The 14,512-nt window shown below is 48.6% G+C and overlaps 8 protein-coding genes across 8 annotated transcripts; 3 read left to right on the top strand and 5 right to left on the bottom strand.

Moving 5' to 3' along the window:
* Positions 1-847: 847 nt before the first annotated feature.
* Positions 848-1,463, bottom strand: BGZ61DRAFT_538318 (uncharacterized protein; the record flags this gene model as incomplete). The annotated part of the gene is made up of 2 exons (XM_046254637.1): positions 848-1,354; positions 1,410-1,463. 2 exons carry the CDS (start codon positions 1,461-1,463, stop codon positions 848-850), a joined length of 561 nt encoding a protein of 186 aa, XP_046097680.1.
* A 1,628-nt stretch (positions 1,464-3,091) lies between these two features.
* On the top strand, positions 3,092-3,611 carry BGZ61DRAFT_461635 (uncharacterized protein). Its single transcript, XM_046247196.1, has one exon. The coding sequence runs from the start codon at positions 3,182-3,184 to the stop codon at positions 3,572-3,574; it is 393 nt and encodes a 130-aa protein (XP_046097681.1). The 5' UTR covers positions 3,092-3,181; the 3' UTR covers positions 3,575-3,611.
* Positions 3,612-4,569: 958 nt separating this feature from the next.
* On the bottom strand, positions 4,570-5,013 carry BGZ61DRAFT_538319 (uncharacterized protein; the record flags this gene model as incomplete). Its single annotated transcript, XM_046254638.1, has 1 exon — positions 4,570-5,013. The coding sequence occupies one exon, from the start codon at positions 5,011-5,013 to the stop codon at positions 4,570-4,572; it is 444 nt and encodes a 147-aa protein (XP_046097682.1).
* Positions 5,014-6,381: 1,368 nt separating this feature from the next.
* On the bottom strand, positions 6,382-8,470 carry BGZ61DRAFT_400845 (heterokaryon incompatibility protein-domain-containing protein). The gene is made up of 2 exons (XM_046243040.1): positions 8,024-8,470; positions 6,382-7,972 (listed from the first exon to the last, which is right to left on the bottom strand). The coding sequence occupies exons 1-2, from the start codon at positions 8,394-8,396 to the stop codon at positions 6,420-6,422; spliced, it is 1,926 nt and encodes a 641-aa protein (XP_046097683.1). The 5' UTR covers positions 8,397-8,470; the 3' UTR covers positions 6,382-6,419.
* Positions 8,471-9,514: 1,044 nt separating this feature from the next.
* On the top strand, positions 9,515-10,482 carry BGZ61DRAFT_461640 (uncharacterized protein). The gene has a single exon (XM_046247197.1). The coding sequence runs from the start codon at positions 9,550-9,552 to the stop codon at positions 10,315-10,317; it is 768 nt and encodes a 255-aa protein (XP_046097684.1). The 5' UTR covers positions 9,515-9,549; the 3' UTR covers positions 10,318-10,482.
* A 99-nt stretch (positions 10,483-10,581) lies between these two features.
* Positions 10,582-11,498, bottom strand: BGZ61DRAFT_365736 (RTA1 like protein-domain-containing protein; the record flags this gene model as incomplete). Its single annotated transcript, XM_046241635.1, has 2 exons — positions 10,582-11,246; positions 11,324-11,498. 2 exons carry the CDS (start codon positions 11,496-11,498, stop codon positions 10,582-10,584), a joined length of 840 nt encoding a protein of 279 aa, XP_046097685.1.
* Positions 11,499-12,139: 641 nt separating this feature from the next.
* On the top strand, positions 12,140-13,549 carry BGZ61DRAFT_430642 (uncharacterized protein). The gene is made up of 2 exons (XM_046243820.1): positions 12,140-12,264; positions 12,323-13,549. The coding sequence occupies exons 1-2, from the start codon at positions 12,199-12,201 to the stop codon at positions 13,460-13,462; spliced, it is 1,206 nt and encodes a 401-aa protein (XP_046097686.1). The 5' UTR covers positions 12,140-12,198; the 3' UTR covers positions 13,463-13,549.
* Positions 13,550-14,499, bottom strand: BGZ61DRAFT_461642 (Alpha/Beta hydrolase protein). Its single transcript, XM_046247198.1, has one exon. It carries the CDS (start codon positions 14,407-14,409, stop codon positions 13,561-13,563), a length of 849 nt encoding a protein of 282 aa, XP_046097687.1. The 5' UTR covers positions 14,410-14,499; the 3' UTR covers positions 13,550-13,560.
* Between the last annotated feature and the right edge of the window lie 13 nt (positions 14,500-14,512).

The following is a 14,512-nucleotide window of genomic DNA, read 5'->3' on the forward strand; positions in this document are numbered from 1 at the left end:
AACTTTGCATTTGCGTTATGTTGGCTGCCGCCTAGCGTGAGTTCGCGGTGCTGTGGCTCGCATGTTCCGTATCTGAGTAGAATTAACATCACTAATCTCACTCAGACCGTCTAAAATTGTTTCCTACGAGGTCTTAGAAGCTACCTCTCGCCGACGCGTGATTGAGCTTGTGGGCTTATACACGGACTTGATACTACTGGTATTAATTATGCGGCTTGTGTGAGATAGGAACTTCTATCAGTATCTCGATTCGATTGCTATGGATCTATATCTATATGAGAAGAGTCTCATGGAGCTCTTCGGGTGCCTCGTCGCTGGGATAGCACACATCATAAGGACGGCATCTTCCTCAAAGATGTCAAGCTCGACAAGCTCCTTAACAAATGCAGCTAAATAATGCTCATAGACATTGGGAGCTAGATGAGTGATTCGATACATGCGCGGAGACAACTGAGGCCCGAAGGGCTGAAAGTCGCAATGCTGGAGCTGAAGCTGCAGTACCAAGTCTTGTTGCTGCCATCATTCAATCTCATTCCAAATACAAGGTAAATTTATATCAGCGCAAAACCACTGCCAGAAATAATTGGCTGTTGGGGTTCGTCTTTCTAAGAATACCCACACCGGTATGGGGCCATAATCATTGAGGTGCTGGTGTAGAGATTTCGCCTTTCTCAACTTTCGCTAGCCCTTGGCATACCATTTCGTCTCCGACCCAGATGAACATCTTAGAGTAGTCCAGACGCCGGAAAAAGAGTTATCAGTATCAGACCAAGAGAGAGACAGAATGCGGGTGAGATGAGTAAAACGAATCCGAAAGAATCAGGGGAGGCAGCCACCTATAGTAGACCTATGAAACGTAGTCATAAACAAAGAAAACAGTAGCCCTCTTCTTGCCCTTTGTGACCAACACGCGTCTGCAATACCGCCTCTCATTATTTACAGTCTGAAATCCCCACACCTGCGTGGCATCCCAGCCATTTCCCTGGCTTTCGGCATAGTTAAAGATAAGCGTTTTACCCTCACCTTCCACAAGCCAATCCTTTTTGAGAAACTCATCCTCAATCTCGTCGAGGCTCACCCAGCGTGAGAGGCCCTTGACTGCGCCAAATATCCAATCAGAATGATCGCGCATCACGTTGTCGAAGCATCGGTCCTCCTGAGTACTGTTCAAGGACGACGACTGAGTCGTGTTGATGTGTGTCACTGGGTCCGTCTCTTTGCTTGGAGGCAGTGGTGGCGCGGTAAACTGCTTCATCTCAATGTGGATGGTCGACATGCAAATGCCTTTGCGCGTGAGGTAGCCAATGCCTTGCAGCGAGAGCACCGGTTCGGGGCTGTCCGAAAACTCCTTGTTCTACGTAGTGACCAAATCAGCAGTCGTCCTGGCGCAAGGTGGTAAGTGTACTCACCATGACCCATTTTCCATTGAGGTCTTGGTTGGTCTTTTCAGGAGGGGCGGCCATTTTTGCGTCTGGGTTTGGTGATCGGAATGGTGGGCGATAACAATTACTCAGGTTCAGCTTTGAATGATAGGCGAGTAAAAATAGGCATCCACGGAAGCCTCGACTTTCATATGCCACCATTGACAAGCTGGAGCCGAGGTTGACCAGTGGTATTTGCATCCCCTGTCATATTTCACTTCCCCTCACATTGAATCTCGGCTAGCTCAAAGCGAAACTGTGCCTCTCTGGCTCTAACACCACCGGGGGGAAATGACCCCGGCCAAGCTGCTCTGATCGAGGTTAGCTCTAGAGTGTCTTCTGGTTTAGGAACTAGCCCAACGGAACGAAGCCAATCCTGGTTTCGCCATCGTATCCCTTTCGGGCTCTGGCATCGGGACCATTCCGGGTGGATAGCCGAGTTTGAGAGAATGCTGTCATTCATTGGACTTGATGTCGCCCTGGGGACTAGAAGTATGAATTGCGTCCAGTAGATCCATATTGCGGGGATGAAAACATATTTTCACAAATAATACAGTTCACCTGCATGCCTTCATGCCATCAAGCTCAAAGGCCAACACTGCCGGGAGACAGCCCTAGGCGTGTGCACGAGCCTCGAGAGCCAGAAGATTAAACACAGCGGCATGTCTCCGATCATATCATGGGAACAATGCATCTTATAGTGCCTCAGAATCCGACGCAGTTTGGGAAACGTGTAGTTTTAGGGGTAATACGACACCGCGCAGAATTAAGCATTACTTAGGAGACCGTACAGTCCTGTTCAGCACCTCACGCTGAGATATGTGGAATTGGTACTCATTCCCGATTTCTTGTCTGCCTTAGCTACCACTGGCATATGTATGAGGGACAATCTCTCACCAGCAAACTCCCCGGACGTACGCCACGACCGACATAGGGCCCATTCTCTCCATCAACCAGCACATACGACCATAGCTCTTAGAAAATACGGGATCCCGTCCGCTCTCCCTTAGTCAAGCTGAGAAGCGGCGAATTAGTACTCGGGTCGGTGACGACCGGGGAATCCTCGCTGTTGTATGTTTTCTTTTTGCTGTTTTGCAATTCTATGCCTGGAGCGTTTCACCAGGTCTGACCATATGGCAGGTGTCTAAGGAGATGGTGGTTTGGGCTGAAGGGAACTGGCCACTCGATTCTGTCCTTCATATTGTCTTTTGCTAACCGTGGATGCTGAAACCGGGTCCTTGAAACTGGGTCGTCCGTCTGTCATTAACTATTCTGAGTGCCACTGGGTTTCGACCCCAAACACCTACTCCATTTTCCTCACAACCATTGCCTACTCTCTAATACCGGGAATCGCATTCCCTTGCCATTAAGCTATATTTAATTGCCTCCCAATGTTCGATTGACAGTCTCGTCATGCTTGGTTCATATCGTCCGTGCACTGCACTGCCTCTGGCAAAATCCTACTCGAAAAATAAGTGAACTCAGAAACATACCTCCTAACCTTTCGCGGTTCAATCAAGCTTCCAATGCCGTGACCTATGACCTCATTGACTTGTAGAGTCCATCTGTTATCAGGCATAGCGTCGGGGTTCTGCCGACCGACACCACCTAAACTAGCACTGAGCTATAAATCAAGCCCGAACGAACTCAGACTCACCAGAGCGAGTGGCCCAGATCATACAAGTAACGAAACTTAAGGATCAATTGCGCAAAATTCTTAATCTGCCTCTCAATATCACACTCGCAACTAACAAAAGAAAATGAATCACATTACAAGCACCGACTACACGGCTAACACGGTCTTCGCGCTTGGCCTAGTGCCTGGTCTCGTTGGGCTTAACTCACTCCTCCGTCCTGGCCATGCGCTCTCACTCTTGGGATTTCCCGCTCCACCTGAGCCGGAGGGGCAGAAACTCGCGCACTCCCTGATACGAATGGCAGGTGTACGAAACTTGACGATGAGCTTGACGACGATTGCTGCGTGGTGTACTGCAGACCGAAGGACCCTCGGCTATGTGCTTCTCTCGGGCATCCCGGTTGCTCTGATCGATGGGTTTATCAGTCGCTGGCAGATTGAAGGTATGGAATGGGGACATTGGATCTTTGTACCGGTGAGCTTTGGCCTAGGTGCTCGACTGGTTGGGTGGTTTTGAGTTCCCCATTGGCTAGCTGAGTGATTGAGGAGTTAGGCACTGCTGAAGCTTTGTAATTCTATTGCTTCAAATCTAACGGGACCTAACAATTCGAGTTGTTATGTTAAAATTTGTGTATTTCGTCCTCAATCCATGCCTTCCTTGACTACTGGTCAGGCCGTCACAACTCCAACATATGTCATTCTGAGTGTAGTGATTATTGTAATCACGAAAGAATTTCAGAGAACGGACATATTTCAGTTCAAAATGAGTGTTCTTATACCTCAATTTGATACAGAGGGCAGTACTGGTACAGGATCGGCGTGACTAAATTGCCATTCACCTACAGGGTAAGGTGATCTGGATTGACTCAAGAAGTCAGAAATGGGATCGGACGCTGCAGAATTCTCTTACTTTTGTCCAGTACAGTATTCCTGAACTGATGGAAAGTTTTTTTTTTCTTAGTGACAGATGAGATTGTTGGAATGCGGGCTCTCGGTATGCCTAAATATGCAGCAACGATAATTGCTGTATCACACATTTGATGGGTGCAATGTTACATGTGAACTAATTGTTCGATGCTATTATATTATTTTAATATATCTAATGGTATTGGATAACGCAAAAAGAGCATAAACCGAGTAGTGTATTGTATAACGCGCATGATACTCCATAAGACAAAGATATTATCACAATCATCGTGGTGTGTTCGTGACGTTGTCTCATATGTCGTAAGGCGCAAACTCCTGGTATTGAGAACAGTTACTGATATAGGAAATAGCGAGTGTGTTTCGAGGGTTGTTGTGTGGTCCAGTGAATGGTTGGTGAAATGATAAAGCGAGATATAGTTCGGGCGGTTAAAAAGATCGGCTCCTGGCCAACGACAAAGGAAATAGTGAGTGTTGAGTTTTCGAGTTTGCTGGAAAATGTCAGCAAGGAACTCCATCCTTAGTATTGGGATACAAGTCACATACCTCCTCCTTTCGCTAAAACAAGGTTCTTACAGACCTGAAGCTCTATTTCGCAGGCGTCTCCAATTCCTTCTCCTCATCTCCTGCCTCTCTAGCCAGCCTCTCCTCAAGCTTCTTCTTGCGCTCAAGATCTTTCTCACGTGCCTTTGCATCGGCGATCTGTCTCCGGTTCTCGCGCTTTTCTCCAACCAGGTAAGGAATGGCTTTTAGAACCGAAAAAGCTCCCTTGATGCCTTTCCATAGGTGAGAAAAGCCATCCTTGAAGTTGGCCTTGGTCTCATTGTAGTTGGCGCGTGCCAGTGTCGCATGCTTCTTCGTGCGGTAGGCCCTCTCGGCGCGCTGAGCTTTGGAATATTGCACCGACGCGTTTCGAGTCGTCGTCATCAACAGGTTCTCAGTACCAGAGGTTCCCGGGCGCTTGGGTTCGGCATTGTCGGAGATTGGGGAGACGGGCTCCAGCTGGGTGGTCTTGGACTTGGATTTTCCCATTTCGAAGAAAGAAGACATATATTGGGGGACTTTTGTTGAGTAGTGTTTCGACTTCGGCGTATTAATGTTGATAGTGCTTCAAGTAACGAGTGATGTAGTGAGTGGCTGATGGGCGAGAAATAAAACCGCATGGGAAAAAGGAAATCAGCAAGAGTGAGTCACATAAGACCGTTACCTACTTATAAGATCTATAACAGACAATGACAAGCCGCCATCTTGGAAAGAGCCCACCTAAACCGCTACTCTGTGTGCATTATTGGCCAACATTAGCCATGCGTTAGATGCTGGATCCCCACCAAATTCATGCGAAGTGCTGAGCTTTCTTAGAGGTGCTTCTAGGGTGAAGCGGAGATCAGATGTCTCCTTGTCGAAGCGAGTATTGCTGTTTCATGCGCATGTTTCTCATGCATAAGAATCCAATTAAACGCGTCGCGCGTTACCAATCATGGAGCCAGCGCACTCCTGTATTTTGGAGAAAATGCCATCGAAATGCCCGTGCACAGCTTTGACGTCGTATTCAACCGTGCATGGTGTTGAACTGTTGCCTCATGCGCTCTGGCGTCGACGCTTAGGCTACTAAATGATGGTTGTCTTGAGTATTCTGGAACTGATTTGCCATGATGGTCGACTTGAAGATTTTTCCAGAAGCTTGCATCTCCGGGAATTGACGCACGGGGATCCTTTCTCGAACAAGTCAGACTTTGACGCGACACTGACGCGGTTCTCCCGCATGAACTCATCGCATGCAGGTGGCAGAGGCCATGGTACCAAAGATCTTTAGGGAGATTTCCACTGCAAGAAATCCTGTTTAGTAGGTCCACATAATCCTGTTCATTACAAGGTCGTGACATGCAGATGGGAGCTTTGCGGTGCCCGATCACACCTAGGTGTAAGGAGGAACCGGAGAATTTCGTTGGCATTTCCGCTAGCAAGATTCACTCCACCTAAGTAGATAGAATTTATGAGTCTGGTTGGAAGGAATACAATATTTTTAACAAAGGGGGCCCGATGGTTTCCTGACTGGCTCATGGTGTATGAGCTCACTCAGCTGGGTGCCACCAAATCCAAGATGAGTCCGCCACCAGGACCGCGATGGAAGCGAGCATTTGAAAATATACGCTAAGGCTTAACCGCAAGATCAATTGGTCCAGAGAGACATGAGAAGTATCCCTTTCACTGGAAGTTGGGGATGAAGTCGAACCATCTTACCAGAAACGGAAGATTAAAAAGTCAAACCAAAAAAACAAGATTCAGCAAACAGTATGGGACATAGTAGGTTACTGCAACTTTATCTCAAAGTCATCGAAGAATTTCAACATAATTCGTCTCGTAGGTCCCTCTTACTGGCTTGTTACATTACAGATAGTTCAGGTATGGCCGTGCAAACTGCCGCAGTGTCGACAGACCTAGAACAGCTTAAGTATTTGAGTTGCGCAACTATCCCAAAACGCCACACGATCACTTGGCGTGTCAAACCAAGCTATGCCGTAGCCAACTCTCAAATATCCCGTACCCTGAGTTTCATTTGCCACAAGTATAAGAACGAGGCTGCTCGATGAAAGCGTCTGGATGTGACCCAATGCGAGGGCGATAATGTTGGGTAGTTTCTGTGAGAGCTCTCGCGTCGCAGCTGGATTGTCAGCCCAAAACCTGCCACTCAGAGTCCCCATCTGCAAGGCCACGTCGCTAAATGCTGAAATTTCTCGATCCCCAAACTGGGTAACCTGTGTCGAACGCCCCTTGATAGTTATGTAACCTCCCTTGATAGCGCTAAATTCTTTCCTCCACGTTTGGTAAAAGTCGAGATTCTCACTGACAAAAGAAAATTCTACATCTGGTGAGAAGCCAGATAGGTGTCTCCACGATATATAACCATCGTGAGATGCCCAGCTCCAACTAGGGTGGCGACGGTTTGGGGATTTTGGAGAGTCTGGGCGCCTCTCATGTCCCCAGCTGAGGCCATAAGCAAGGTGAGACGCCCACAGGCCCGCGATGTATCGATCTTTTGTATAATTCTGATAAATCTGAGCGATACCAGAGAGGGCTACTAGACGGTCTTCGTACTTGGTAAATCGGCGCTCACAGTACCCTTTAACAATCTCCTGGTGCCAGTCTTCAACGGCCGCCACACTGTCCAGAATGTTCTTGCGACGGATCAGAGATGGTGTTGTTGGTACAGTCAGTGGCCGAAGGCTTTCTAACTGATACGCCTTTCGACATTCCCATATTGCTTGAGTTGAGGTGAAGTGGATGATGCGTGGTGACAAGATACGCTCCTGATAGACCCATCCCCGACTGTTGATAGGGCTGTTTTCCACTACCCGCGGTGGTCCACTCGGCAACGAGGACGTCATAATAATGGATGATTTCTGGCCGAACTTGGTTTGCGTGGTGATGGCGATGGACGTCTCGCCCAGACCAATGACGCTTTTGTCGTTAAAGCAGCCTCCAAATCCATCGCGAGCATGGCTTGCCGAAATAGTCAGGAATGCGTTCTGGTAGATGTCACCCATCTTGACAGATTCGTGCGCCCATTCTTCCTTGGAGTCCTGTACGATACAGAGAGCATCAATCCAGATATAGCGTACTCCCAAATCGCGAGTTATTTTAATGGCGTCCTGGAATGTTGGTGTTAGATCTTGGGGGTAAATAGCCGCCTTTTTTTGTGCCAAGTTGATAGATGTAGTCTTATATGTTTCCAGATTGCTGCCCCAACAATGACTCAATGCTATGTATGGTGGGCAAGTTTGGCCTGTCTCAACAAGGCGGACACTCGCACCGCCAACATCGACAAGCCTTGAAGGGGTTGTTTGCGCACTACCTGGCTGTAGAGGCACTGTGCAGTCATGTCTGCTACACTCGTCAAGACACGATTGAATGAACTGAAATGTCTGTGGGGATTTGGTGCTGGTTAGGTCCGTATTCAGCATCGGAATTCCATGGCTACTCGCCGGGTCCCCTTTTATATTGTTATTCGGTAATCGTCATATTCTGTATAAAGTCTACTCACCGCAGGGAGTCCAGACATAGATGATTTCAAGACTCTTACGGAATATGCCAGGAGTATCAATGGTGGCTATAAGCGCATTGCTGTCACTCTCATGTCTAGATTCCTGGGGGTTAAGCCCCAGTCGGAGATTTTGGAACGTGCCATAATCATAGGTGTTGAATGTGCTGACGGTGTGCGGCATGACTTCAGCCCGAAGGATATTGCACAGATCGCAATCTCCGCTCGTGTTGGCAAGATCCTCGGGGCTCGTGGCATGGGCGTAGCCTTGCGGTGAGACCAGAGCGTCAGCACTGATTCCTGCGCAGAGCCTGCAAAGACGTTGTTCATCGATGATGTTTTCCGGGTCAGAGTCTATATCCATGGTGTCATCCATTGTGGGGTATGTGTGAGGATACGCGTGTGACAGTTGGGTTTCCTAAAGGAATAAACTGGAATCTATTCGGCGGCATTGGCAGGAAAAGAGGGAAAGTCGAAGCGGGGTGCGAAGCCAACATGTTCAGCACAGCCACACTGCAAGCCTCACCAAGTGTAACCAGGGCAGATCTAGAACCCTGCTCAGCAGGAGAGGATTGCACATCGAGGTGCCAATATAAAATACATTTACTCACCCCGCTTGACTGCTTGTGCATTGACTGGGTCAAAGTCACAGGCCTATGGCAGCCTGAAATTCGCCCACCAGGAGCTCAGATGGACGATGCCATATGCATTTTGCCCTGGCTTTGCGCTCCTGCTGTAGTCCGCGCCCGGAGGGGGCGTTAAATGGTTGCTATTTGGGGCTGTTAGAATTTGGCATGATGAATCGCGAGATATTGAAAGAAGAACAACAAGGCAAACGGAAATTTGGCATGGTTGGAATTAAATAGGCTCACATAAACCAGGCATTTAATGACAAGCTGCCCCTCTTTCCACTCCAAGAAATCATAAATACCACACCTCTAGCTAGACCAGGCTTGATCGCGATGCAAAAAGTATTCTGAGTCGATGTCCTGATGCGGGTGATTAAAAATGAAACAAGTACGCCCACGTTATAATAAACTGCCCAGTGCGCACATTTTTATTCTTCCTCGTGGTCCGGACCTTTTTCACGTTTCACGTCTGAACTCCGATTCTCCGGATGGCACTCGTTCGGAGTTCAAGCGTCTCCCGTTTCCCGAATTCAAATTTTCGAACTGGCGTTTTGACCCGGCGAGTCGTATGATGTCGCAACATAGCTCAATTGATTGGACTAAAAGTCTCCTACGTAATGCAGTTAAGCACTCTATTTCATAAGACAACGCGCCTCCCCTCGGTTACGTACCTCCCCTCGGTAACGTGAATCCCATCGGTAACGGTCCTCCCCTCGGCAACTCGGTGCTTTGAACATCTCCCTTCTCCGATCTCTCACAAAGCATTGGCCGACTACTAGCCCGTAGCTCCACACAGCTAAGTACGGTACAGTATTTAAAGAATCGAAATCCCCAAATCCCTCTGCCTTCGATCTCACATCCTGATCATTACCATAAACCACGCACTTTGGTTTATGATTTATGACATTCACCATGGCGAACATAGACTACTACGAGAGGCTGGCAGAAAGGATCAATTTTGACAACACGCCTTTGCTGGTAGGGGCAGGAGTCAGCTTCCTTGTCGGCTATGCCCAATATGCGTATGCCATCGGTTTGACTCTCCGGGAAGGAAAGGGCCCGATGCCTTTTTGGATGCACTCACTCTACCTTGCCCATGACTCTACGTGGTCTTATCTCTTCGCCAATGCAGCCCCGCGATACAACGGGCACTGGTTCTTTCAAGCAACATCAGCAGCACTTTTCATTTGGAGTGCTCTCGAAGTATTCTGCATCCACAGAGAGATCACGAAGAACCGAAAGGCTACTTTCTCATCTTATTTCGGCCCAGATCCTCAACTCCTTCCGGTAGTCGTCTATGCGGCTTTTCTTCAAATGGGCATGTACGCCGTCGTGGTAATAATGATACTCCTCATGGGCGAAGGTTGCTTCATGCAATGGGCCTGCCTTACCAATGTTGTCATTGCTCTCGGCCCGACTTCAGAGTACTTGAAAAGAGGATCTAGGGAAGGGCTTAGTCTTGGGTTTGCACTGGTCAACATTTTCGGAACCATCTGGACGTTTATTCCCTTCGGTTTCTTCGCTCTGACAATTCCGGAGATATTTACTCAGCCTGCTTACTATGCCGTTGGCGTGGTGCTTGTAGCGATTTCAGTATACGACTTTTTCATCGTTGCCAGCTATCCTGCAAAGAAGAAGCCAAAGTACGGGCCGACACCAATTTGGTAATCGGGGAGATTGGAGACTTAGTTCAGACACTCAGGGATCAGGTGAAGGTAATTCTATAGCATAAAGAAATCAATTCTATTTCGTAGTTTGAAGTCTTGGTATAGCAATAAATTATTGGGAGGTGAAGGGAACTTGGAGTGAGGGCAGTGTTATCTATTAAAAACGGTACATGGGATTTTCTCCAACTGAAGATACATGACAGACAACGGTTGAGCCCTCAAAGGATTGCCAACTCTTGTGTTGGCGTTGTCGCTCTCGATATCGCTACCTCGGTATTAACTCGGTTTCGCTTTCCACGAGTATATGCCCCTTACCTTGGCTGAATTTGTCTGGGAACCAAATGAAGAAAATAATTTGTACAGCCAACATGAGCACAGCATCGAAGACGTACATTGGCCACTCATGTGATAGCAAATATCCATCCACGCCTTGAAGATACTCGACGACACGGAAGATTGATCGTACCATAATCAAGGCACTGCAGGCGTAGAGCATCTTCAACCCTTGCCTCCATGGGACATCTGGCATCAATCCAGGCTCCTTGGCGATATGTCTGTTCATCCTCCTATGGAATATCATCGCCACGATGATAAAGTATCCAAACACGATTAACTGGATAAAGAGTCCAGAGACAACGATGTACTCTCCGATTTTTTGAGTCTTAGCCTTTGCCGTGAGTCCGGCTGCGTTGCCTTGCACTGTCAGGGCAAGAAAATCGCCGGCAACAAATATCTTGGTCATTTTGGCTGGACGGACGATGGAGCAGTGCTCGCCGTGCACGCTAACGATGAGACGACCGAGTACCATGTAAATGGAGGCAGCGTAGAAGACGGGTGCAAGGAGAATGAAAGTGATTTGAATGACGTATGGCGCAATCTCATTGGTGTAGTAGTGAGAAACCAAGCGGATGGCGTAACCGAGGATTTGAACTAAGGAAATGTTAACAAGTGTATTCTTCGCAGATGACGAGCAGTGCAGAGAACGGAGAGGCGAGGACATCACGTACACACTCCACCAATAACAAAGACACTGGTGAACCAGGTTTGCGTCTTGACCATGCGCCAGGTGTGAGCAATGGTGATCAATGTGAATAACGCAAGGAATACGATTGCGGCGGGTATTGACGGAAGGTATTTCCAGAGGTAGACGTCTGTGCCGTCGACGGGCTTTAGTTCGGCCATGGCTGTCGTATGCGTTGACTCGTCAGAGAAATAGGAGTAAAGAAGAACCCCCAGGCAAAGACAGAAAATCGTGAATAATTTGTTGGGAGGAGATATCTCGTTGAGGATCGAATCTTGAGCTTCGAGAGTGTTTTGGAGTCTAGTTAGCTGCAGCTTCAGTCGAGAGCAGTAGAGATTATATATGTATGTTTCACAGCGCACAGCCTCAATCAAGAAAGCTCCGACTTGACGCTGCAAAGCCTGTATATCAGCGAGCTTGCAGCTTAATTTAGACAATCGATCTTGAATCATCGTCTCACGCAGTTTAGTGTACGTGTATACGCCAGTTTTGGGGTTAGCGTACACGTACACTAGAGTGTGGGTAAGACCTGGATGTTTTAGGCTTAGTGTACGCGTACACTAACGCAGAGGATCCATCCTGGTGAGGACGATTACAGGCTGGAGGTACGAAGCATGAAGTTACAGACCGGATATTTTCATCTTTCTTGTATCAGGTTGTCAGCCAATTCGTATTCAGAAGCAATGTCCTGTCCGGGGCGGGACAATATCCCTCCGAAGCCCGTGATCTCCTTTTGGTTGCCTCTGGCTTGCAGCCTGGAGTCGGGCTCTTTTCATCTTCCGACGTAGCCAACTCTTAAAGCCATGCACTAGAGCGGAATAATTTCTCAAGCCTAATCATATCCGTATTATTGCTGTACCCATGTCTCGGCGGCCCCACAAGAAGTCCAAAAATGGCTGTCTCGAATGCAAGAGGCGGCACATCAAGGTGAGCCAACTCGTCCTATCGCCATCTCTCGACCTTTAGGATTGACCGGCTTTTGAAGTGTGACGAGCGTCAGCCAATATGCGCCAACTGCGGTGCCTCAGAGATGCGATGTTCATACCTGAGCAGAGACTCGCCGTACATAGTCCCAGCTTTCTCCAAGGGCCATTCCGATATCGCATCATCAAGCACTATCTCGGCTGGTCCCCCAACGCCGGCTTCAACATCGGCCTCCACACCACGGCCTGAACAAATCATCAGCAACCCCCAAACACCTGACCCGTACAGCGTAAACGCCATTCATTTCGAACTATTCAACAATCTTTTCAGCCAGGAATTTCTCCAGGTCGAGAACTCAGTGCACCCTGATATCATACCAATCAGAATCTACACGAAACATGCTCTTACAACACCGTATCTCATGCACCAGATGCTCGCAGTATCAGCCTTGCATCTAAGTACTGTGGCCACCAAGTCTCGTAACTTTTACCGGGAATATGCTACAGGCTTGCAAAACCGTGCTCTGGCCCTTCTCAACGAGAGCAATCCGGTCCTGGAAGTGACTCCGAAGAACTGCATTCCCATGTTCCTATTCTCCACATTAGCTGGCGGCCAACCACTGTGCGACACATTTCATTATCAAAGAGACGATCTCGACGGCTTCATCGATCAATTCGCGCACTGCCTGAGTGTTTTTCGGGGTGTGATAGCAGTCATAGACCGATGCCGCCATTTACTAGATGAGACTGAGCTGGGAAGCATTCTTGACGCCCAATCGATCATGCAACCAACAGGTGAAAGCGGCTCAGAATGCGACATACTCTGGGATCTAGTAAATGCGGCGGATATAACGACAGCCACACGAGATATATATCGAGACTTGGTAGCGTGTCTTCAGCGGGTCTTCGATGCGCAACGTGCAGCAGGAGAAAGATTTCGGCTGCCTGCGATCCTTGCCTGGCTGATACTCACTTCGCCCGACTACATAGAATTCCTGCGCCAGCGGCAACCGGAAGCCCTTATAATCCTTGCCCATTATGCTGTGCTATTACATCGCGGCCGGGATTTGTGGATCATCGGCGGAGGTGGTCGGTTTCTGCTCGAGTCTATTTGTGGAAGCCTAGGCTCCGAGTGGCAGAAATGGTTGACGTTTCCCAAAGCGGCACTTTCAGATAGCTTGGCCGCTGTTGTCGCCTGTTAGATGTATTCGGGGATGAAAGAGAGATTATGAGTAGGAGACAAGTAGAAGAGCTTGTAGCAGCTAAGAAAAACAGTATATTAATGATATGTCAGGGACTTTTAATCCAGGTGAACCTCCAGCCAGCTAAGAATAAGTTGGATAATCGTGTCCGGGTTCACATCGTTTAGAAGCTCATGATAGCCCCCTTCGACGAGGTTTAGTGTCTTGTCTGATGACACAATCTCTTCAACAAACTTCTTGCTCGTTTCAACAGGCGCTGCGACATCGCTTGTTCCGTGAATGACCAGTGTTGGTGCGCGCCATTGATCCACCTCGTCCCACACTGCCGTTCCCACGTTCAAAGCAGTGGCGGCAAGTAGAAGTGATATTCTCCCCTTGAACAGCACCTGATCCGCCTCAGCTACTCGTAGCTGCTCAGCGTCGCGGAACAACTTGTCTGTAGGCGTCCTGGGCTTAGGTACCTCCACAGCAGGTATCAGACGCGCCAGTAAGCCAATTGCACCTTGTCCAAGCATCGGCAACGGCAGAGATGGGCTGCAGAGAATAATCCCATCCACGCGAGACGAGTCCTGGGTGACGCTGCCTGCTGTCACGAGGCCACCCAGCGAAAGCCCGAAGAGAAATACCGGTAGTCCTTGCTCGATAGCTTGGTGTCGCAGCTGGATGTGATCTTGCACCGCTTTCCCAATATGCACCTTGCCACGAGTCCCTGGAGAGCTCCCATGGCCCCAAAGATCCATGGCCCAAACGTCGATTCTTTTCGCATTCAGCTTCCGGATGAGCTCGGAATGCGACGAGACGTAGCGTTCTGCATATTCTCCAAATCCATGTTGCAGTATAAAGATAGCCAAGGGCGAGCCACTTGACCACTTGTGCACTGAGGCACCTGAGGGGAGGGCGGATAGGTGATGATCATTGGAAGGAGTGGTGGGGGCGCGTGAAGTCATCTCCAATAGTTGCAGAAGAACAGTGTCAACTGGTACAAGGTGTTGTTGCGTCAAGGACCATGGATATGCTGTTGCCGCGATAACTTTGCAAGTTGAAAATCGA

Source organism: Ilyonectria robusta (assembly GCF_021365365.1).
Source record: "Ilyonectria robusta strain PMI_751 chromosome Unknown BGZ61scaffold_28, whole genome shotgun sequence".
In the NCBI taxonomy this organism is placed as follows: Eukaryota; Fungi; Ascomycota; class Sordariomycetes; order Hypocreales; family Nectriaceae; genus Ilyonectria; species Ilyonectria robusta.